Source organism: Malaclemys terrapin, chromosome 1, assembly GCF_027887155.1.
Source record: "Malaclemys terrapin pileata isolate rMalTer1 chromosome 1, rMalTer1.hap1, whole genome shotgun sequence".
Taxonomy (NCBI): Eukaryota; Metazoa; Chordata; order Testudines; family Emydidae; genus Malaclemys; species Malaclemys terrapin.
In genome coordinates, this window is record NC_071505.1 from 127,152,126 (window position 1) to 127,175,196 (window position 23,071).

Genomic DNA, 23,071 nt, shown 5'->3' on the forward strand with positions numbered 1-23,071 from the left:
CCATGTGAATTTGATACATTTCCATTATCTTTCCAATGAACAAATCTTGAATGCCTTATCACCACCATATCCTACCTGAATCGCTTTTAGTACAGTGTTTTACTTATTATAAATTTGGAGCCAGTACATGGTCATGAAGCCAAACATGCTTGCCATCAATCTTTGAAGTATAGGATAGATGACCAAAAACATATAAAGGTTTTATGTTTTGATTATTTTCTAATGTATGTCTAGTTTTATTTTATTTTTTTCTGCATCACATAACAGGACTTGAGAAAGTGAAGCAATTTTAAAACATTCAAAAAATTTTACAATCACTCAGCCTTAACTCTAGGTTAATAATAAGGTTCAAATGTAGAGTTTTTTTGGATTAATGTTCTGGAATCTGAAGATTTGTACTCATTCTTCTAGAGTTAGAGAACTAGGTCATGATCAAATGTGGCACTTCATGACATGCTGGCAACATCTTGCTTCACACATCACAATGTCTTATCATGACACAGCGCTGTGTAGCAATGTTTGTAGAGACTAGTATTTCATTGCAGTGTCACTCAGAACATCATGGTAAGATCATTTATAGGCAGGGGCAGCCCTAGATTAGCTGCCAGCAATTGGCGCCCTAGGCGACCCATGCAGTCGGTGCCCCAAACCCCAAGGGCAGATCTAGACTGAGGTCTTTGGTAAACTTAGAAAAATTTTGGCCCATTTTTCCTTTTAATGTTTTTTGTTTGTTTTTTTTAAACAGAGGCTTAATTATTCGGTTTGTCCGTCTGTCCAACCAATGTTTCTGAGATCAGATAACATAGAGACACAAAATTTTCAGAATAGATTTGTACCTGGCAGCTAGATGATATTTCAGTCCAATTTCAAATAAAAATGCATTAAACATGTTAATTATAATTTTTATTATTACAAATCCAAAATCATCCATTATGCTATCCTGCTTTAACTGCCATTACCACCACATCCAACATAGAAAGAAATAAAAAAAACTCTTCAATGAACTTTAACCTGTAGTTACAAAACACTCCGAATAAAAAACATGCTGTGCTCTTAAAACATGATTTTTCTTGCTTTAAGTTTTGAAAATTCAGTTACTAGTTCTTTTAGATCCGGTTTTCCAGCTATTTTATGCTCTATTGACATTGTGGCAAGTCTGACAAGTCTCTCTTGCACCATTGTTGAATGCAGATATATTTTTATCAATTTTAACTTTGAGAAGCTACTTTCCCCACTAGCTATGGAAACTGGCAAAGTTAAAAGAATGTGTAGAGCTATAAAAATGTTTGAAAAACTGAGTTTATTTTCACAAATAAACTCAGTACTTCTTCAGGAGTGGAATGTTTCTTAAGTCATCTTAAAAAAACCTGAAGCTCACTACACAAATCTGTAGCATCAATGTCTTTTGAATTTTCATGAGTCAATGCCGACTCCAGTTTTATACGAAATTCTCTTATCTGTTTTGCTGTTTTCTTTTGCAAGCTGTGGATATCATATAGAAAGCCAAATACCGACTCTAGCTGCTGCATCTGTTGAAATCTTTCGTCAACCGAGTGAATAGCAGTATCAAGGACTGCAAAGTAGAAATTCACTTTGAACCTTTGTTTTGGGTTCTGAATGGGTGTGTCTTGTCCTTCATACGAAAACTGCTGTTTATTTTGCCAAATGCGAACTGGCTCTCATTCAAATTCTGTTGGAAAGTCTGTTCCTTCAGCAAGCTCGAGAGAATATACCAGTGTTCTTTCGAATCCTTCATCACTTCTGAATTCCTCCAGAATATTTTTAGTTTGCTTCAGTTTTTGAATAGCAGCATGTATGTTCAAGTTCTTTTCCTGAAGCTGCTTACTAGTGAGGTTAATCTCGAAAAGGATCTTATACCACAAAATGAGTGAAGTCACAAATTTGAACTTGGAAAGGCCATTTGCAAGAGCTTCTGCATCTGAACATGCCGTGTTGCCAGATGATCCAGTAAAGGTAGTATCAGAAATTTCAGTTAGGGCATCATAAATGTTTCCAAGTTCGTAGCGAAGAGGCTTCAAAGCATCAATGCGACTCTCCCATCTTGTCTGACTAAGTGGTTTCACAGTTAGATAATTCACATGGTGAGTCAGAATCTCCCAATGGCATGTTGAACTTGAGAAAAACACACAAACATGTTGCACCAGGTCAAAGAAACTACTTGCCTCCAAACAGCATCTAGCAGCATCATTGACAGACAAATTCAGAGAATGTGTACTGCAAGGAACGAAAAAGGCCCTAGGATTGATTTCCATCATTTTCCTATGCACACCATTGTCTTTACCCTTCATATTACTCCCATTATCATAGCCTTGGCCACGTAAGTTTTCAACAGATAATGACATTGTTTCAAGCTCTTGTAGAATAGTTTCAGACATGAATGCTCCAGTGGTCTCCTTCAGTGATACGAAATGCAAAAAAGGTTCCTTTATGAGCACTTCAACATTATCTTCCTCTGCAGACTTTTCCATATCCACAAAATGAATGATCGTCATTTGTTCAACATGATTCACATCTGGTGTACAGTCCAGTATTATTGAAAAATATTTTGCAGAATGGGCAGCTTCTACAATTTTCTTTTTAATGGCATTTGCTAGGATTTGAATAATTTCATTCTGTATATTTTTCCTAAGTAATGAACCTGTGTTTCATGATCAGTTATTTTGCATAGATGCTCCTTCATGACTGGATCAAAAAAAGGTACGTATTCAACACATCTTAAAAAGTTTCCATTACCCGGAGTGTAAAATTTTTCATTTCTACCATAGCTGAGGAATGCTAAATTTTGCCCACTGAGAACTCTCACTAAAGCAATCAGATGCTCTAATATTTGTTGCCAATATTCTTTTTTCCTTGATCACACGTAAATTTTCTTCGATAGTTTTTCTTTTTTCAATCATAATTCAAGTTCTTTCCAATTTTGAAAACATTCCAAATACTTCTTTCATGTGAAGAGAGAATTTAAGATATGTTTTTGGGCCTTTGAACCATTTTCAGTATGATGTACCAATTGCTTGATTTCTAAACAACTTGCAGCAAAAGCAAAACACAAAGTTCTTCGACTCTGAATATTGTAACTAGTTTCGATGAATTTCTTCCCCATTAAAGAGTTTCCTCTTGTAATGCTGAGCAGAGAATTTTCTTTTATTTCCCTCCTTAGGGAAGGAAAATTCATGAACTTGTTCAGATCCATGTTCCACGAATATTTGCCGCACACTGTCATCACATCTGGGCCATGAAGCTGGGTCCCCATACTGTAACTTGTTTGTGACTTCCTCATCCTTTCTTCCTTCTACTTTACTTCAATTTCTGCATGTCTCTCTGAAGGTGAATAAATTTTCTCAACTTCCATATCAGTCTGATGCTGTGAGCTGCCTTCATCTAGAAGTAAGTTTCCATTATCTTGAGTTTCCAAACTGCTTTTTTGTGGATGTGAGCTACTCTCATCTTGAAGTAATATACCTTCATCTTGATGTTCTAAACTGCTTCCATGCGGATATGAGTTAACTTCCTCTCCAAGTTAAATTCCTTCATCTGGATGCTATGAACTGCTTCCATCTTTATTTGGATTAAAGAGAAGATACTTCAGGAAGGATCCCTGCTGTTTTGCTTGGTCCTTTTCCTTCTCAGCCTTTCGTTTACGATACTCGGTTCATGAGGGTTTTCTTTTTCCTCTTTCTGCCATGGGACATTTGAATATTGTGTACTGTGCTCCCAACTGCAAGTATTATAGCATTAATGATGGCTGATGCACCACATGGTTAGTGATTTAAACCACATTGCAGCCATCGCAACACGTCTTTTCACTGCTTAAAGGTTCAATGATTAGTAACATACACTCACTTACCTATTAAAACAGTTAGTTACAGCATTTACACAGAAACAAAATGCCCTTTTTTGACTTTATAACCTGACACTGGTTGTTTGGAAAGTAATCCTCTTCCTCACGGTTACCTGCTTGGAGTGTGATGTCATCACTTTCGTAGTCTATTAAGCGTTAACGCCAGTGATGAGCTGCCAAAATCTTAAGAACAGGTTCCCTACCAGTTCTTTGGCGGCACTTCAGCAGCGAGTCTTTCACTCGCTCCGGGTCTTCGAAGACCCAGAGCGAGTGAAGGATGTGCCGCTGAAGACCCGGTAGGGAACTGCCTGGTGAGTACAAGCCCCACGTGCCTCCCCCTCCCCCGTATCTGACCCCCACCCAGGTCCTGCCCCCGACTGCCCCCTTCAGAACCCGCAACCCATCAACTCCCCCCACTCCTTGTCCCCTGACCACCCCTTCCTGAGACCCCCCCCCGGACCACACCCCTTACCCAACTCGCCCCGCTCCCTGTCCCCTGACTGCTCCGACCCCATCCACCCCGACAGACCCCCCAGAACTCCCATGCCTACCCAGCCCCCCCGACTACGCCCCGCCCCCCAGAACCTCCAAACCTCCGCCCCCTCCAACCCAACCTTCTAGCCCTGACCCAGCCCCCTTACCATGCTGCTCAGGGCAGCGTGTATGGATGCTGCGAGGCCTACTGGAGCTCGCAACCCCACCCCTTTATCATGCTGCTCAAAGCAGCAGGAGCTGCAGAGCTGCCCAGGAGCGGTCCAGATCACTGGCACCAGCGGCGTGGCACGCTGAGGCTCTGCGGGGATGGGGGGAGGAGCTGGGGGAGCCTCCCCAGCCGGGAGCTCAGGTGGGCCGGACAGGACGGTCCCATGGGCCGGACGTGGCCCGTGGGCCGGAGTTTGCCCACCCCTTTAACAACCGGTTCTAAACCGGCTTCTAAATTTAACAACCGGTTGGTGCGAACTGGCTCCAGCTCACCACTGGTTAACACTGTTACTTTTCTTTTATGGACCTTATTTATTATATGTGAACCAGTTATAACAAAAACAACAAGGAGTCTGGTGGCACCTTAAAGACTAACAGATTTATTTGGGCATAAGCTTTCGTGAGTAAAAACCTCACTTCTTCGGATGCATAGCTATGCATCCGAAGAAGTGAGGTTTTTACTCACGAAAGCTTATGCCCAAATAAATCTGTTAGTCTTTAAGGTGCCACCAGACTCCTTGTTGTTTTTGTAGATACAGACTAACACGGCTACCCCCTGAGTTATAACAAAGAAAAGTTTATAATTATACAGCCCGATAATAATGCTAAGGTTTAATAACGCTTAAAGATACTCACATTTTGGCTTTATAATGCTGAAAGACATTATCCTTTATTCTTTGGCACCAAGAAACACAATTTTCCACAGTATTCGCTCGATTCTTAACCATCTACCTGTGACATATGTTAAAATGACCGTTTGACATGTATCATCTTGCAATATCTCCTCTCTACATGAATTTCTGGCTATGCGACCTTGATGTATATTCAAGTTAGGGGTCATTGCAGCTCTTGCCGCTGTCGGATGTGTTTCACTGTGGCTAAGTTATTGCTTATCAAAATTGCGGAGTGGATCATCTTGACCCCACGTCGCAAATTGAAAAAAAAAAAAAATCGCTAAAATATTATTTATTTTTGCAGTAAATAAAAGATTTGACCTATTAATAAATTCTCAGAAATGTAGAGAAATGAATTATAATTCATATTCTCTCCATACATGCACGGGAATTAAAATGACATCTTCATTATTTTATTTGTATTTTTTCCATATTTTTCATTTTTTTTAATTTCATTTGATTTTTTTCCCTCGAATTTGGCACCTCATTTAACTTGGCACCCTAGGCGACTGCCTGGTTCACCTATATGGACGGGCTGCCCCTGTTTATAGGCTTTTCTCTGGTGCCCAGGTGTCTATCCTTAGTTCTTCCTCTACACCCTTGCGCTTTCCTGTGAATCCCCAACCCTTTGTGCTGTTAACATGTGCTCTTCCTGCACATAACCATCTATTGCGGATGTGTGGACACGTGTGGCAGATGAGGATTCTTTCTGACAGGAAGAGGGGGCTGGCAAAGGGTATGCTAGGGCAGAAGGTGCAGGGCACAGTGCATGGTTGTTCTGCTTGATCCTTAAAGGCTGCTGTGATAGTACATTAAGAGTCATCTTGGCCCCCCCAGCCTGCAAAGGATCAGGAGTGCAGAAAGGAGGCTTAACGCTACCTTCCCCACCCCCCCACATTCTGTCTGGGCCAAGTATAAACTCAGTGCAGGTGAGAATCTGGCCTCCATGTAATGCTGTATTCAGTGAAGTAGGAAGCTATTACCTTTTGACAGATCGTACTTCCTTTAATTATTTTTATCTTATTATAAGAACATATTTATATTATCTTAAAATTAATAAGATTATTTTATCTTAAATAATTTCTTTAATTATTTTTATCTTTATAAATAAGATTATTTTTATCTTGTATTATATTTATAATACTAAATATATTAATAAATTAATATTAATTAATACTAAATGTTATGTATTTTATTAAGTTACTCTTAATTTATTAACATTTACCTTTAGTTTCTGTAAGTGTCAGCTGTAGAAAAATAAGACCGAAAGAAAAGAGAAAATGTAGCGGTATGATTAAGATTTATTGGAAGACTATTAGCTCACATTTTTGACAGTATATAATGTTCTCTCAAACTTTTTACAGGGATTTTTTAGGAGAACAATTCGACTTAAACTCATCTATGATAAATGTGATCGTACCTGCAAAATTCAGAAAAAAAATCGTAATAAGTGCCAATACTGTCGTTTTCAAAAGTGCCTTTCAGTTGGAATGTCACATAATGGTAGGTAAGAGTGCCCTTAATAATTTGTTCCCAATTCCGCAAGCAGGCATGTGAATAACTTTACTCACATGAGTGGTTCCACACAGTTACTTGTGTGAGCAAGGGTTACAGAATTAAGACTATGGCTACACTGGCGCTTTACAGCGCTGCAACTTTCTCGCTCAGGGGTGTGAAAAAACACCCCCCTGAGCGCAGCAAGTTTCAGCGCTGTAGAGTTCCAGTGTAAACAGTGCCCCAGCTGTAAGCTAATCCCCTTGGGGAGGTGGAGTACCTGCAGTGCTGGGAGAACTCTCTCCCAGCGCTGGTGCGCGACCACACTCGCACTTCAAAGCGCTGCCACGGGAGTGCTCCCGCGGCAGCGCTTTGGAGTTTCGAGTGTAGCCATGCCCTCAGTCTCAGGTGTTTACAGTGTATTAAAATGAGGCCCTGATCCTGCATTGAGAACGCTTGTGTGCAGGATTTTGTTCTCAGTACAGGATCAAGGCCTAATTAGTGGGGTTCGTTTGTTTTGTGTTTTGCTTTCCTCCTTTTCCTCTGTTCTGGAGTAAGCATGTTTTAGGTGCACGGTGTATGGACTAGTTTAAAGGTCATTTTCCTCCCCAAAAAACCAAAAGACTCACTTTCAAAAATTAAGTGCGGAAGAGGCATGTGAGCATGGTTAACTGGGAATGAGGAAAAAAATATTGAAGGCAAGCTTAAGAATGCATGTTTGTGAGATTTCTCCTCTGATGTATAATTCAGTTTGATCAACAAAATGAATGGTCACTAAAAGTATGTATTAGTTCACTTTTACTATTAGGGTCATCAGAAAATCGCCTTTCATTTCCAGAAAATATATCCTAATTTTATAGTTGCCATTTGTTTGTCTGGTCCTCTAAATATTTTAAAATCATTTCAATTTTGTTAGTCATCAAGCAGAATAAATCTACAGTTAAATACTTAGTGTGTGTCTGAAATGTAGGGATCTTGACTGCAACTGTCATTAATATTATTTTAAAAAACTTTTCTTAACTTTTTATTCTATTATTTCTTTATGTGGAAGACATTGTTTGCATTTTGGAGCTTGTTTTATATGTGGATTAATCTATTTGTATTCAAGCACCCCATATCTTCTGAGGATTTAAAAATATAGTGTATTTCGTAATTTGGGATCGTACTAGATCTGAATGTTCCAAATTTTATTTATGGGACGTATGTCTACTGGCTGCTTTCCAATCTTTCACAGCAAGTGTATAATCATTAAATAAATATCTAGTCCGGTTTAGTCTCCTGCCAACAGCTATGGCTAGAATAGGATGCTTCAACTGAAGGCAAACAGTTAGTAGTACATTGCCCTTTCCCCTCTGCATACAGCGGAGTGCACTAATTCTGGACCACTGCAGCTATCAGCTTATGCTCTGAAGCATGACATTTGATTATCCTCATTGGAGATTGGTGATTTAATAATTAGGGAGTAATTATGCGGGGAAGGGCTGTCTTATTTAATTCATGGCTTTATTAGAGTCAGCATGTCCTACCTCTAGTCATTACTCCTTCTAGATAGAAATTTGACTGCTGTATTCAGGGAGGAAAAAATAGTATGGACTTGTATAGAATTTATGTATTTGTTTCATAATTGTCTTTTTACCAGCAATTCGTTTTGGACGAATGCCAAGGTCTGAGAAGGCAAAGTTGAAAGCAGAAATTCTAACAGGTGAACAAGATGTGGAAGATTCAGAAATGGCAGATCTTAAATCTCTTGCTAAGAGAATCTATGAGGCCTATCTGAAAAACTTCAATATGAACAAGGTCAAAGCTAGAGTCATCCTTGCAGGGAAAACCAATAACAATCCAGTAGGTGTTTTTGTTTTAATTTTATTGTAGAGCTAAAATATATTGATGCTAATGCAATGAACTGTAGAATTCTTAAGCAAATCATTTAGGAATAAGTGGTGTACTACTACGGGATAGACATGAAATACGAAAAAGTAGTACCTGTCGTAAATCTGGTCTTTGATATGTAAGATCAGTATAATGGGAAGCTTTAGAAAATAAAGTTGTGCTTAACTTGTAAATGAAAGATCACAGTAAACTACTAAATGATGTAGAGCATCATAATAGGGTTGGCCACCTCCTGAGCACTCCCTCGTGGCTGTGGCACCCTGCTTCATATAACCCAGGTTTCCCCCTCTCATAACCTACTAACTCCATGGACACTCTGCTCTCGCAATAAAACCCCTCCGTTGGACTGGTTTATTATTAAAAATTTATGCAAAATAGTCCATAACAATAGTCCCAACATAAAATTAATTTATCACACTCAGTTTAAATAGTGATTAAGATCCCCAACATCTAGTCCCTCAATATGCCCTATACAACACACCAGCCACTTTGACCACACTCAGACCCTGTCAGTCTTCTGCTCTTCCTCTGGCCCTGGACAGCCACCCCAGCCCTTTCAGCTAGCGTGCAACCCCACTCTTCCCTGCAGAAACAGCCACAGCCTCTCTTGCCAGGGGAGCATCCCTCACTCTCCTTGGCCCTCTCTCTGTTCCTCTGGGTTCAGCTCTCCAACCCTGGAGATGTTGGCAGGTAAGCTCCTCCTCTGCTTTTGGCCTTTAGCTCTGACTCTTCAGCTTAGGGCCAGCAGGCAACTCCCTCTGCTGCTCCCTGGCCTTCAGTGCTACTGCCCTGGCTCGCTGGCTCGGGGATGCCAGCCAACAAACCCCTCCTGCTGCTCTCCTGCCTTCTCCCAGGGATCACATATAGTCTGTGCCAGCTTTTATCTCATACTCAAGCTTCTCCTCTCAGGCAGCCCTGACTCACCAGATCTCTGTTTCCCTAGGGCCCAAGAGCCCTCTTTTAAAGCCAATTAATCGGCCAAATTGGAGTGTGCTGCTCCCTCTTAAAGGGTCAGTGTCACTGTGTGACAAGGGGCTAAATGGTGGGGGAAGTAAATTAGTTATCAGAAAATGAAATGTGATATCTGACTTCTGACCTGGTTTAGTATTGGGGGGGAAATGTACTTATTTCCTATTAAGACTATGATAATGGTGATAAAATTTAGAATTTCTAGAACACTTTTCATCCACAGATATCAAAGTTCTTTTCAGAGGTAAGTATTGTTATCAGCATTTATACAAATGGGGAAACCATAGCATAGAAAGATTGTGCCTTGATCCAGGGTCACAAAGAGTGACTTAGTGACAGAATTGGCAACAGAATGCAGGTCTCCAGAGTCTTATTTTCCAGCTCTAGCCACTGGTACACACATCTTCCCTACTCTAATTGTATGGTTTCCTTTGAACAAGTGAACAAGGTTGAAAAGGAATTTGATTTTTATTATGGAGTTTATTTTTCTTAAAATATAACCTAGCCAGTCTCTTATATTAAGTGGTGAACGCTATCTGATTCTTACTCAGGAATACCAAAGTTATTACTTTTTTGTAGGAAATTGTGTAATATTTGTTTCTCTTGTGGGATCCTTGATACATTAGCTCTCTGCCATCCCATTGTGTGTACCCAGTCAGTAAAGCACTTAAGCACATAAATTGTCCCATTGACTTCCATGGAACTATTCACATGCCTTAAATTAAGCATGTGCTTAATTTCATTGCAGGTTAGGGGCCTACATAAATCTAAAACACATAGTATGGACCTTCACACAGTACTTCACAAACTTTTCATAAGTTATAATCAAGACATCTGGTTACATATCTACTGTAGGTGCAGTAGACCTGAATTTCTAGACCTTGCATTTTGTGTATTCATTTATATCTGTGCAAAATAGATGTACAAATTGCCAAATTAGAAATTTCTGTTCATACCAATGATAGCATTTTGCACTTACTTGGGGTAGATGTACATGAACAAGACAGTGGAGAATCAGAGCTTGTATATTCATAAATAAAATATATTTTCCCCCAGTACATGCGAAAGAGGAGGATTTAAATTATTTAACAAAGTCTTTCTTTGTGTAACCCTTATGTGAAGTGGAGTCAGCAGCAACAAGAGTCAGCTTCAGTATTGAGGGGTTCTTCTTAACCATTCAAAACAGAACCAGCTCAAGCTTCCACCCAATAAACCCGTGGGTGCCTCTGAGAGGCAATATTTCCCCATTTGGAAGCACTAAGTCTGTGTATAACAAAAGAGAACTTTTAATAAAAGGGAAAGGGAACCAAGCATAAGTTTGGGAAAACACCACAACTGCATTCAAAAGCATGCAACCATAAGCAAAACCTGACTCCACGATGTGTTGAGCAGTTTCCTTTGCCTAAGTTTTCCACCTTGTGGTGGAAAAGTCCAACAAACAAATGTCTGTTTAACGAATCTCTCACACCCTTCCACTGCACCCTACTCACAGTTGGCTGTCCTTGGTTAGCAAAGACTCAAGAGTTCAGAGGTATGTTGGGGTCGGAGGTGAACCCCTGTGAACAAAGGGGAGAGGCGTAATCAAGCAATGTCTCTGTGGTTGCTGTTTGCCTCTGCAACTGGCTGTTTGCTGCTGCTGCTGCTGATCACAGGCTGTTACTTCTGCAGTGCTCTGTTCTAGGTTCCACCCAGGGTCTTCAGTGATTTCAATGGGTAGCAGGGAACCTCGCTGTCAGTACAGCCTCTGCATTTTCTTTCCTTTCACCACTGTGCCTACACCAGGTCTAAGGCATAGCTTCTAGACCTGGTTATCAGTGATTCAGCTCTGGTAATCACTGGTGGGTGATTTAAAACATGTTCAGGATCTGATCAAGAGAGTTGCAGATTCCCCTCAAGGAGGTTACAGAGCCTCATCATAAGATGCTTGATATATCCTTCACTCACCCTCATTGGCATGCATAGCTTTACCTGTAAATGAGGCTCTTTTAGAACCAGCAAAGATAATCTGGCACACTCCAGCTTCTATTCTGCCTACCTGCAAAGAACGGTCAAGAAGTATTGTGTCCCAGCAAAGGACTCAGATTTTATTTCCCATCCCTCACCTAACTCCTTGGTGGTGGATGCGGTGAATGAATGTGGTGGGCAGCACCATGCTAAATCCATGCCTCATGACAAAGACCATAAGCGCTTGGACCTACTAGGGAGAAAGTCTTACTCTTCAGCTTCCTTTCAATTTAGAATTGCCAGTTATCAAGCTTTGATAGCAAAGTACAACCATGTCAGTTCTACCAAGCTAACATCATTTGTCGATCATCTACTGGCAGAACACAGGGAACAATTCCAGGCAATTGTTGTGGGTGGTGTACTACTTGCTGGGATAACCTCGATGTTGCTGATACTGCTTCCTATTCACTCACTACAGTGGTGGTGATGAGAAGAGCCTCCTGGCTCTAGCTGTCCAGTTTCCCAAAGGAGATTCAGAATACAGTTGAGGACCTTCCTTTTGATGGCTCTAATTTGTTTTCAGATAGTACAGACAAGTCTCTGCAACCACTGAGGGATTCTAGAGTGACTTTGCATTCTCTTGGCATTTATACTCCTACATACACTACAAAACTCAGCAAGTCTCAGATGGCCCTCAAATCATGCCCCGTCCAATTCCTTCCCTCCTAGAGGATGTATGCGCCACACCAGAGAAGGCATAGGTTTCAGGGAAGGAAACCATCCACTTCTCAGCCTCTTGCCTCACACACCAAGCAGCAATTTTGATGTGGTGATTGAGGGTTTGAACCAGTGTTCTCTCTAATTTTTTACGTCCATGTGTGGAATTAATTTTGTTATGTGCACCAGTATGGAGGTGATTTGTGGTGGTGGGGTTTGGAGTGTGGGAGGGGGTTCAGGGCTGGGGCAGAGGGTTGGGGTGTGGGGTGGCACGGGCTCTGGGGTGGGGCTGGGGATGCGGGGTTTGAGGTGCAGGCTGCTTCAGGGCTGTGGCAGAGAGGACTACCCCAGACTCTGGAACTGGTGCATATGAAACCAGATCACTATCACAGCAGCCTATCTCCTGGACATTCAGAATGTGTCTCAGCAGACACTTCTTCCAAGATGACAAGTGGGAAATAAACCCCAACATATTACATCACAGATTCTGTCAGTACGGTACCCCCCAGATAGACTTGTTTGCCACGTCTGCTCAAGGAGCAGATTGGGTCACCAATCCATAGGGAATGCTTTTCACCTTCAGTGGTGGTCAACCCTACAGTATGCACTCCTGCCAACTCTCCTAATAGCCAAAGTTATGCTCAAAATAAAGAGTGCCGGAGCCAGAGTAATTCTAATAGTTCCGACTTGGCCCAGGCAAACAAGGTTTTCTTATCTGATACAGCTATCTGTTTGCCCTCCGATCACTCTCCGCATCACTCCCCATCTCCTCTTCTAAGAGTGCAGGAAGATTTTTTTCATCCCAATCTCACGATGCTTGGTCTCAAAGCATGGTTGTTGATGGCTCATGCGATTAGAGACAGCCTGCTCAGAGGACGTAAAAAGAGTGATATTACACAGCGGGAAACAAGCTACTCACTACATGTATTCTGAAAAATGGATGCGGTTTGCCAATTGGTGTGACCGCAGGCAGCTTTCACCAATGACATCATCATTTCCGGATATACTACATCCTAGCTCTGAAAACCTTGATGAGCTCCATAAGAGTCTCCCTGGCAGCCATCCTGGCTTTTCACCCCCCAATATAGGGCTATTCCATCTTTACCCACCTGACCACAGCAAGATTCCTTGGAGGGATAGGAAACCTTTTATCCACTGGTCCAACTCCCTACCCCAGTATGGGACCTCAATCTGGTCCTGAAATGCCTCACAAGACTGACCTTTAAACCTCTGGCTACCTTCTCACTGCTCCATTTGCAATGAAGATGGCATCCCTGATGGTGCAGTGGGTTGGAGAAATAGAGGCCCTAATGGCATATCCCCCCTTCACAGTGTTTTAAGGACAAGGTCACACTGCAGCCCCACTTTGCATTCTTACCTAAGATCTCTTTTGTGTTCCATCTCTATCAGCCCATTCGTTTGCCTGTCTTCTACCCCAAATCACATCTGAATTCCCAGGACACAGTGCTGCATACCCTGGAGAGCTCTGGCCTTTTGTCTAGACAGAACAAAGCCCTTCAGAAAGATAGACAAGTTATTTGTCTCGATAGCAGACAGATCAAAAGGATCAGCAGTCTCTAACCCGAGGCTTTCCAGGTGGATATCAGACTGCAGTAACTCATTACCAGTCTTGTAACATTCAACCACCTTTGCTTATACACTCATTCTACAAGGTCCATTGCCACTTCCACGGCCTTCCTCAAAAACCTATCCGTCACCAACATCTATAGAGCCACTATTAGGGCATCCATCCATACATTCGCCAAACACTATGCAATAACTCATGACTCCACCCCCGATACTGCGTTCAGCTCGACTGTACTTTCCACCGTACTTTCCACTGTACTTTCCACCGAAGCCCCTTCCACCTTAGAGCGCACTGCTCCATAGTCACCTAGAGCACCCATGGGAACACTACTTGAAGAAGAAGAAATGGATACTCCCCCTGTGCAGTAATTGTGGTTCTTCAAGATGTGTTTCCCTGATGGGTGCTCCACTACCTGCCCTCCATCCCCTCTGCTTCGGAGTTCTTGGCCATGGGGCTCCGCAATATAGGAGGAACTGAGGGCAGTTTTCCCACACAGTCCTATGTAACAACTGCACTGCGCACGAGACTGACTAACACAGATGTGCAGGCCAAATGGACACAGCTATGAGAAATCTCCAGTCCAAAGCGCAGGGGACACTAGCAAACTTGGAGTGTAGTACACATAAGTTCAAAGAACCAGAGTTACTGCACGGGGTGAGTAACCATTTCTTCTTGGCACAACTGTAGTTCATTTTCAGAAATTTCAAGCTCTTTTACCTAGAGACAAGGTAGCAGTAGTAACATTGGGTCCCAAGATGGATTTGGCAATAGATTTGTACTTACACACACAGACACACACACCACCCTCAAAGAACAGCATTTCGTACTGAAAAAGTGTTAAATTCTAATGACCCACAGTATTTAAAAAAATAGGTTAAACCTTTAATGGTTTAGAAACGTGGGTGTTTTATTCCCCCCCCCATGAAGTTTTTTATGTTCATAATATTTAGAAGTAATGAAATAGTGTAGAGTGTAGCTACCATAAGCAGATCAAAGATGGACAAGTACCAATGAGATGTCACTGACTCCTAAGAAAAATGTATATATTACAGTTATCTAAATAGAGATTAACCTTTTCACTCTCAGTTAAATCTTGAAGTCCTTACTCAAGCAAAATTCACTGACTACAAGGAGAGTTTTACCTGAAGGAGAATTGAATAAGGATTTAAGGACTTCACATGGTTTACTTACCTTAGATGGGAAATACTTTGATTAACTCAAGGAACCAGATTTATAACTGGTGTCCACTTCTATAGACCTAGTTTTTCTTAATGGATAGCCCTTTTTTGTAATTCTTGCTCGTCAAAAATATTTTGAGGCCTTATAGTCTGATTATCATTTTCCTGAGCTCTGATCACTCTGTTTAAGAAATTGTGGCTTTTAATTAATTTTTGAAGGAATCATCTCCTCAGTTTGCAGTACACAGATTTCTTTATTTAGAGCATCCTCATTCATGGAGAGGAGAAAGTTCTTGCTCAGTGCTGAATATTTTTATTACGTTGTGAGACACTGTTCTAGTGTCCTGAAAATCATTATCTGTAATAACAATCCAGCAGTAACCTTAAATAGGAGTAATGGCTAGAGCTCCTGCAGAAGATCAGTTGCACAGATATAACTTTAAATAAATAATCCAGTAGTGAAGTACAAGAACAATACAAAAGTCCAATTCTACTGATAGTTGTAAGAGGACTGTGTAAATATGTAAAGTGCCAACCTATGTTTAAATGACTAAATTAGTTCCTCTTAGTCAAATCCCGCAGTCCTTAGCGTTTACATAGCTAATATCCCACTGAGGTGAATGGGATGTGTCACAGATCTTGTCAAATGCCCCGTCTTGACTGCTCACCAGACTGCTGTGAGGGTTCCAGCAACTGGGTTCCATGTGCTTTAAGCCATCAGAGCCTGAACAGAGACCATGTGCTGCCCCTAGCTGTGGGTCCCAGGCACACTCTTGGTGTACAGACCCTTTGTCTAGCACCTCCTCCTGAGAACAGACCTTGTAGTCCAACTGCCCAGCCCTTGGGGGACCACTGCTTACCCTTTAAACTTTGCATAACTTTAACACACGCTCTCCCAGAACTGTAGCTATGTGGGTGTTTTGGGTTCAGAGGCTAACTTTTTAACAGCGCATGAGAGGTGCAACACATAACAAACATGCGGACAGACTTCGTGAAGAATTCTAAACCACCACTGCTCTTTACTTAACCTCATAAAAAATACACAGAGCTATATTAAAATAATACATCCTCCACACATTTCCCTGCAACATGTTTTCTTGTCACTCCAGATAATTCTTTGGACTGGGGTCTGGATACTCTAGGGATGTCAAAGATCCTCCTTCTGCAGCTCATGGCTTGATTTCTGATTTATAGAGCCTCTCCCTCCATAGGTCAGCTTGGTTTCTCTATTCTTGGTTGGTCGCATAGCTAAACCCCCTTGCTCCCACTATGAAAGCATGCCAGACTTTTCCCCTGTCTCCAGCCCAAAACTTCCTAGATGGCTCTGTAAGTCCCTCAAGTTCATATGTCCCACCACCAGTCGCTGGTTCTTGTGACCTGCTTCTGGTAATTTTACATTCTCCAAGCCCTTTACTCCTTACAGATGAGCTGGAGGAAGTAACTTGTCCCCATTCCAGCCAACCTCCTTAGTATACCTATTGACCAGTCAGAGCACAGTCATTAATGTTAACTGTTCTACTCTCCACTGTTTCTAGCCTGGGGTCATGACTGTGCTATAGTGGCATAGCTATGGTTTGGCAGGCTACAGTGACAGAAGGTGTTTTTCCATCACTGTAGGAATTCCATTTCCAGAGAATGATAGCTAGAGCAACAGAGGCATTCCTTCAACCTAGCTGCATCTACACCAAAGTTTAGGTTGGTATAACTATGGCGCTCAACAGTGTGGAGTTTACACACCCCTGCATGCCATAGCTATGTTAACCTAAGTTTTAAATTTAGACCAGGCCTGGGAGAGTTGTGATAGGTTCATCAGCAATGGCGGATACACATTGACATAGAGACATTCCATGATAGTGTTTTTCATAAGAACAACTTGACCATTGCAACCAGAATTCATAAGCTGTAGAGACAGATTTCTCAAATCATCACAGGATGTCATCTGCATAAATGCCAAATTAGTACTACCAATTTGGTCCTTATCCTTTTAATTCAGGGTTTATTAATGGCTAAAGCCTGATCAGTGTGGGGAATGAAATAGTCCTCAAATATTTATTTTGTAAATGGATTAATTGGTACCTTTCTCTGTAGCCATTTGTTATACATGACATGGAAACACTGTGTATGGCAGAGAAGACTCTGGTGGCAAAACTGGTAGCCAATGGAATCCAGAACAAGGAAGCAGAAGTTCGAATCTTCCATTGTTGCCAGTGTACATCTGTAGAGACTGTAACAGAACTTACTGAATTTGCCAAATCTATCCCTGGCTTCTCAAATCTTGATTTGAATGATCAGGTGACTCTGTTAAAATATGGAGTTTATGAAGCCATTTTTGCCATGCTAGCTTCTGTAATGAACAAAGATGGGATGCTGGTAGCCTATGGAAACGGCTTTATAACTCGAGAGTTCCTGAAAAGCCTAAGAAAGCCATTTTGTGATATTATGGAGCCGAAGTTTGATTTTGCAATGAAATTCAATGCACTGGAGCTGGATGATAGTGACATATCGCTTTTTGTAGCTGCTATCATTTGCTGTGGAGGTAAGAGATAAATATCTGTTCTTTGAAGTAATATTTATGATTTCACTCCCATCATTTAGTAATTTAAAAATGGAAAAGTATATTTTGTTGCAGTTTATGGAATTATGACAATTCAGTTCTGCCACTAAATGTTTGTCTCATGTTAAATTATGTTTGGTACAAGACACATACTCATTAAGGCCTTAATCCTGCAATGTATTGCACAGGAGTCTGCCCATTTACAACATTTCATTGGATTGGTGCCTTGGGACTTTTAAAAGTGGGATGTGAAGAGTATCCATTCCTTGAAGAATAGGGTTGGGCATGAAGAAATATTTCTAAACTCTGAAACAGGCAGAGAAATACAACAATACGGGACTGATAGTGGAGTTAGATATTCCTGTTTCTTCTAATCTCATCCTTAGAGGCCAATAAAATTATGGCTTTGACGTTGCTGTCTGGTACATGTGAGTGGACCCCCCATTGAAATCAAAGGGTTCTGCGCAGCCATAGCATTCTGCCCAGGCATTTCATATTGCAGGATTGTGACCTTAATTTTAATGTTTTATTTCCAGAAAATAGCGTTCTTAAATTTGAGTTAAGATTATAAATACTTTCTATTAAAGTTGTGCTAGATCAGTGGTTCTCAACCAGGGGTACGCAGAGGTCTTCCAGGGGGTACATCGACTCATCTAGATATTTGCTTAGTTTTACAACAGGCTACATAAAAAGCACTAGTGAAGTCAATACAAACTAAAATTTTATACAGAAACAATTACTTGTTGATGCTGCTCTACATACAGTACACTGAAATGTAAGAACAATATTTAAAGTAATAGTGTGCTGCAACACTTTTTTGTATTTTTATGACTGATTTTGTAAGTAGTTTTTAAGTGAGGAGAAACTTGGGGTATGTAAGACACATCAGACTCCTGAAAGGGGTACAGTAGTCTAGAAAGGTTGAGAACCACTGTTCTAGATGATTCACAGACGACCTCAAACAAACCACTGCCCAACATTGTTTACACGCTAAATTTAATAACTTGGGGGGCATAAAAGAATGTAATTTAAAATAAACAGAATGGAAAAAATCAGAGTTAAGGTTTCACTTTAAAACTCCTCACAAACATTTGAAAATGCACAGTCAAGGTGCTCCAAACAACAAACTTTACCCTCCCATCTCTGGATCCTCATCCACCCATATTAACAGGACAGCCTTTCACCTGTTCTCCCAATATTCACAAAATGAGCCATATATCGCACTGTACTGACCCATACTTAACATACTGCACCAATTCCTTCACTACATATAAGCCACCTGCCCAACCTGCATCTTCCATCTTTTATTTAATGTGCAGACCAAAAACCTCTGCCCCAACATTCCAACTTCTTACTGTCATCAATGTACCACAGCTTATGATCTGATACCCTCTAAGTACAATCCACAAACGTCCCCCCATCATTATTTACTATAAGACAAAAGTCCCAATATACCCTGTGAACATTATTTTTTTACTGTACACAAACTGTTAAAAAACATTAAGGTTGTAAACTCAAGCACTCAAAAGTTAGAAAATGCTGGAATTGTCCATGCCTGTGCAACTCTAATTCAACCTTCTTGTGCATATTAATATGATCCAGTTTTTAATACATGATCACATGGGCATTTTTTTTTCACAGGACCCCTGCCTCATTCAGTGCACAAGGTAGTGCTTTGGAGATGCAGCAGGGCTGTGTAGCGAAGGAGAGCAGGAGCCCTGCTTTATTTGTTACAGAAGTTTGAAGGTGTGTAGTGAATGAGACAGACGGTCAAGGAAGAGAGAGGATGGTATCATGGTTAGGGCAGTTGATTGTTAACCTCAAGAACTGGATTCTATTCCTGCCTTTGCCAAAGAGTTCTGATGTGATGCTTGGCAAGTCACTCAAACCAGTCTTTTCCCAGGTAGTCACTAGTTGTGTGTGCGCCTCATGTTCTGGGTGCCTGACTTGAGATCTTTGGGTCTGATCTGCAGAAGAACTGAGCACTTACAGCTACAATTGAAGTAAAAGGAAGCTATGCTTTGAACATAATAAATGCTCTATAATTCTAGCTACACTGAACAATCAAGGCCTGGGGTCTCAAATTTGGGCACCCAAAATTAGTGGATACTTTGACTGTAATCTCTGTGTACCTCAGTCCTCAGCTGTAAAATGTGGATAATAATATCCCCATATCTCACAGGGGTGTTGTTAAAATAAATTCACTAATAATTGTGAGATACTCAGATACTATGAGTACTACAGAAAAGTTAATGAAGAAATTAATAATTCTGTCTTCAGGGCAGGGTATGCATAGTGGGCAGCAAATAAGGCCCGGGGCCACACACCCAACAACAAGGAGAAAACAAAATATTTAAATAGCTGTTCATTAAGTGAGCACCAGCCACCCAATGCACTGAATGAGGGAGTCCTGGGGGGAGGAGAGTGAGGGGGGGGAGATGTGATCATATAAGTAAAGACGGTATCATAATTAGGCTTGGCAGATGCTTATTTTTATATATAATTTCAGTGGATAATATTGATGTGTAAGTATTTTTATTTTATCACTTTCAATTTTCATAGTTGTGGGAAACTGCAGGGGCAGGCAATAATTATTTAATGACAGTAGACTTAGAGTCAAAGTTAAAGCTTTATAACCATTAAAACTAGGGCTGTCAAGCGATTAAAAATATTTGCGATTAATCATGCGATTAAACAATTTAATCACAATTAATCGCACTGTTAAACAATAATAAATAGCATTTAAATATTTTGGATGTTTTCTACATTTTCAAATATATTAATTTCAATTACAACACAATACAAAGTGTACAGTGCTCACTTTATCTTTATTTTTTATTACAAATGTTTGCATTGTAAAAAACAAAAGGAATAGTATATTTCAATTCACCTAATACAAGTACTGTAGTGTAATCTCTTTATAATGAAAGTTGAACTTACAAATGTAGAATTATGTACAAAAAATAACTGCATTCAAAAAATAAAACAACGTAAAACTTTAGAACCGACAAGTCCATTCAGTCCTACTTCAGCCAATCGCTCAGACAAACAAGTTTGGTTACAATTTGCAGGAGATAATGCTGCCCGCATCTTGTTTACAATGTCACTTGAAAGTGAGAACAGGCATTTGCATGGCACTATTGTAGCCAGTATTGCAAGATTTACGTGCCAGATGCGTTAAAGATTCATATGTCCCTTCATGCTTCAACCAGCATTCCAGGGGACCTGCGTCCATGCTGATGAGCGGTTCTGCTCAATAAAATCCAAAGCAGAGCGGACCATCGTGTTCATTTTTATCATCTGAGTCGGATTCCACCAGCAGAAGGTTGATTTTCTTTTTTGGTGGTTCGGGTTCTGTAGTTTCTGCATCAGTGTTGCTCTTTTAAGACATCTGAAAGCATTCTCTACACCTCATCCCTCTCAGATTTTTAGAAGGCACTTCAGATTCTTAAATCTTGGGTCGAGTGCTCTATCTGTCTTTAGAAATTTCACATTGGTACCTTCTTTGCGTTTTGTCAAATCTGCTGTGAAAGTGTTCTTAAAACGAACATGTGCTGGGTCATCATCCGAGACTTCTATAACATGAAATATATGGCAGAATGAGGGTAAAACAGAACAGGAGACATACAATTCTCCCCCCAGGAGTTCAGTCTCAAATTTAATTAACGCATTATTTTTTAACGAGCATCATCAGCATGGAAACGTCCTCTGGAATGGTGGCCTAAGCATGAAGGAACATATGAATGTTTAGCATATCCGGCATGTAAATATCTTGCAACGCCGGCTACAAAAGTGCCAGGTGAACGTGTAGTCTCACTTTCTGGTGACATTGTAAATAAGAAGCAGTCAGCAGTATCTCCCGTGAATGTAAACAAAATTGTTTGTCTTAGTAATTGACTGAACAAGAAGTAGAACTGAGTGGCCTTGTAGGCTCTACAATTTTACATTGTTTTATTTTTGAGTGCAGTTATGTAACAAAAAAAATCTACATTTGTAAGTTACACTTTCACAATGAAGAGATTGCACTACAGTATTTGTATGAAGTGAATTGAAAAATACTATTTATTTTGTTTACAAATATTTGCACTGTAAATATCAAAAATAATATAAAGTGAGCACTGTACACTTTGTATTCTGTGTTGTAATAGAAATCAATATATTTGAAAATGTAGAAAACCATCCAAAAATATGTAATAAATTTCAATTGGTATTCTATTGTTTAACAGTGCGATTAATTGCGATTAATTTTTTAAATCGCAGTTAATTTTTTTAGTTAATCGCGTGAGTTAACTGCTATTAATCAACAGCCTTAGTTAAAATACAAATTGTCAACATCTCATGTCAAAATATACAAAATAAATATCCTTAAATCAAACTCTTAAGCTCTTGGACAGCATTTTTCTTGCTCTGCCTGCCTGAAAATTTGGATTATTATCAATGGAAACATTTTTGTTTCGTGTGTGTATGGTGAAATCCAAATTTCCTGATAAAAGTCTGATCTTTCCAAGCCTAATCATAATGCTTACACCCATCCTGGCTCCTTGTCCCATTCCTGTCCTCTCCTAGCCAGTCTATCTTCACTCCTGAGGCGTATCCTTGCCCAGCAAATGATAGTCTTGCCCTTCTGGACTCACCGTCCCAGTCACCTTCAGCATCCATACCCAGTCCCCGTTCCTCCTTTCCCCACCCCCGCCTCACTTCTACCAGCTCTTCATCTAATCAGTCTCTTTCCCCCACCACAGCCTCCAGTTGATGCTCCTAGTTCAAATTTCCCCATCCAGGCTCCGTATCCAATTTCATTGTCACCTTCCCTCTCTGAGGTGCCTTGTCCAAGTCTGTTTGCCCAGACAGTCCCAGTTGTCCCCGTGTACCAAGGCTCCTCATCAGATCCATCTCCCCTTCTCCAACATCCTAACACAAAGGCCTCCCTTTCGTTTGCCAAATTTGAAATCCCTGTTCCAAAGAACAGGTGTGCTATATCTTTTTCCAAAGAAAAGATTTTTTTTTTTAACATGGACAACATATATGTTTTTCCCAGCCTCATACTTGGAAACAGCTGAAGTTCCAGCATGAGGCACGCATCTGGCATGGAAAATTTCAGCCCACATATTTGTCAAAGTTATGAGCAACTGAAAACATGTTCTGATAATGGGAAGTCTCTCATAATCTTAATAATAAGTGGTGTTGCCAGCCTCCTGTATGACTGATTGCACTATGGTAATACCTATCAAGTACCAATCCAGATTGGTGACTCAATGTGTTTGGCACTGTAGTAACACAGTAAAATATCTTCCCTGTTCCAAAGAGCTTATTAAAAACACACAAATGCTTAATCTTATTCATCTTTCTGACTTGGGTTGGAGATGCCACAACCTTCATATAGAGAACATAAAATCAGATATCCAGGCTAGACATCTCCACTGTACTATAGCAGAAGGTTTTTGAGTCACATGGAGAATTCTCTCTTCAGCCCATCTTGAAATAACATTGGCAAAAGTCATG

General features: G+C 40.6%; 3 protein-coding genes across 4 annotated transcripts in view; 1 reads left to right on the plus strand and 2 right to left on the minus strand.

Moving 5' to 3' along the window:
* The window catches only part of CDPF1 (cysteine rich DPF motif domain containing 1), an 81,863-nt gene that overhangs the window by 22,647 nt on the left and 36,145 nt on the right, over positions 1 to 23,071 (minus strand). The window lies entirely within an intron of this gene.
* Positions 1 to 23,071, plus strand: part of PPARA (peroxisome proliferator activated receptor alpha) — a 41,426-nt gene that overhangs the window by 7,213 nt on the left and 11,142 nt on the right. Inside the window, 3 exon segments of the mRNA XM_054038458.1 lie at positions 6,600 to 6,738; positions 8,369 to 8,571; positions 17,104 to 17,551. Coding sequence (XP_053894433.1) covers positions 6,600 to 6,738; positions 8,369 to 8,571; positions 17,104 to 17,551 — 790 coding nt within the window.
* On the minus strand, positions 887 to 6,579 carry LOC128842445 (zinc finger MYM-type protein 1-like). Its single transcript, XM_054038470.1, has 3 exons — positions 6,461 to 6,579; positions 5,198 to 5,293; positions 887 to 3,736 (listed from the first exon to the last, which is right to left on the minus strand). Exon 3 carries the CDS (start codon positions 2,511 to 2,513, stop codon positions 1,680 to 1,682), a length of 834 nt encoding a protein of 277 aa, XP_053894445.1. The 5' UTR covers positions 2,514 to 3,736; positions 5,198 to 5,293; positions 6,461 to 6,579; the 3' UTR covers positions 887 to 1,679.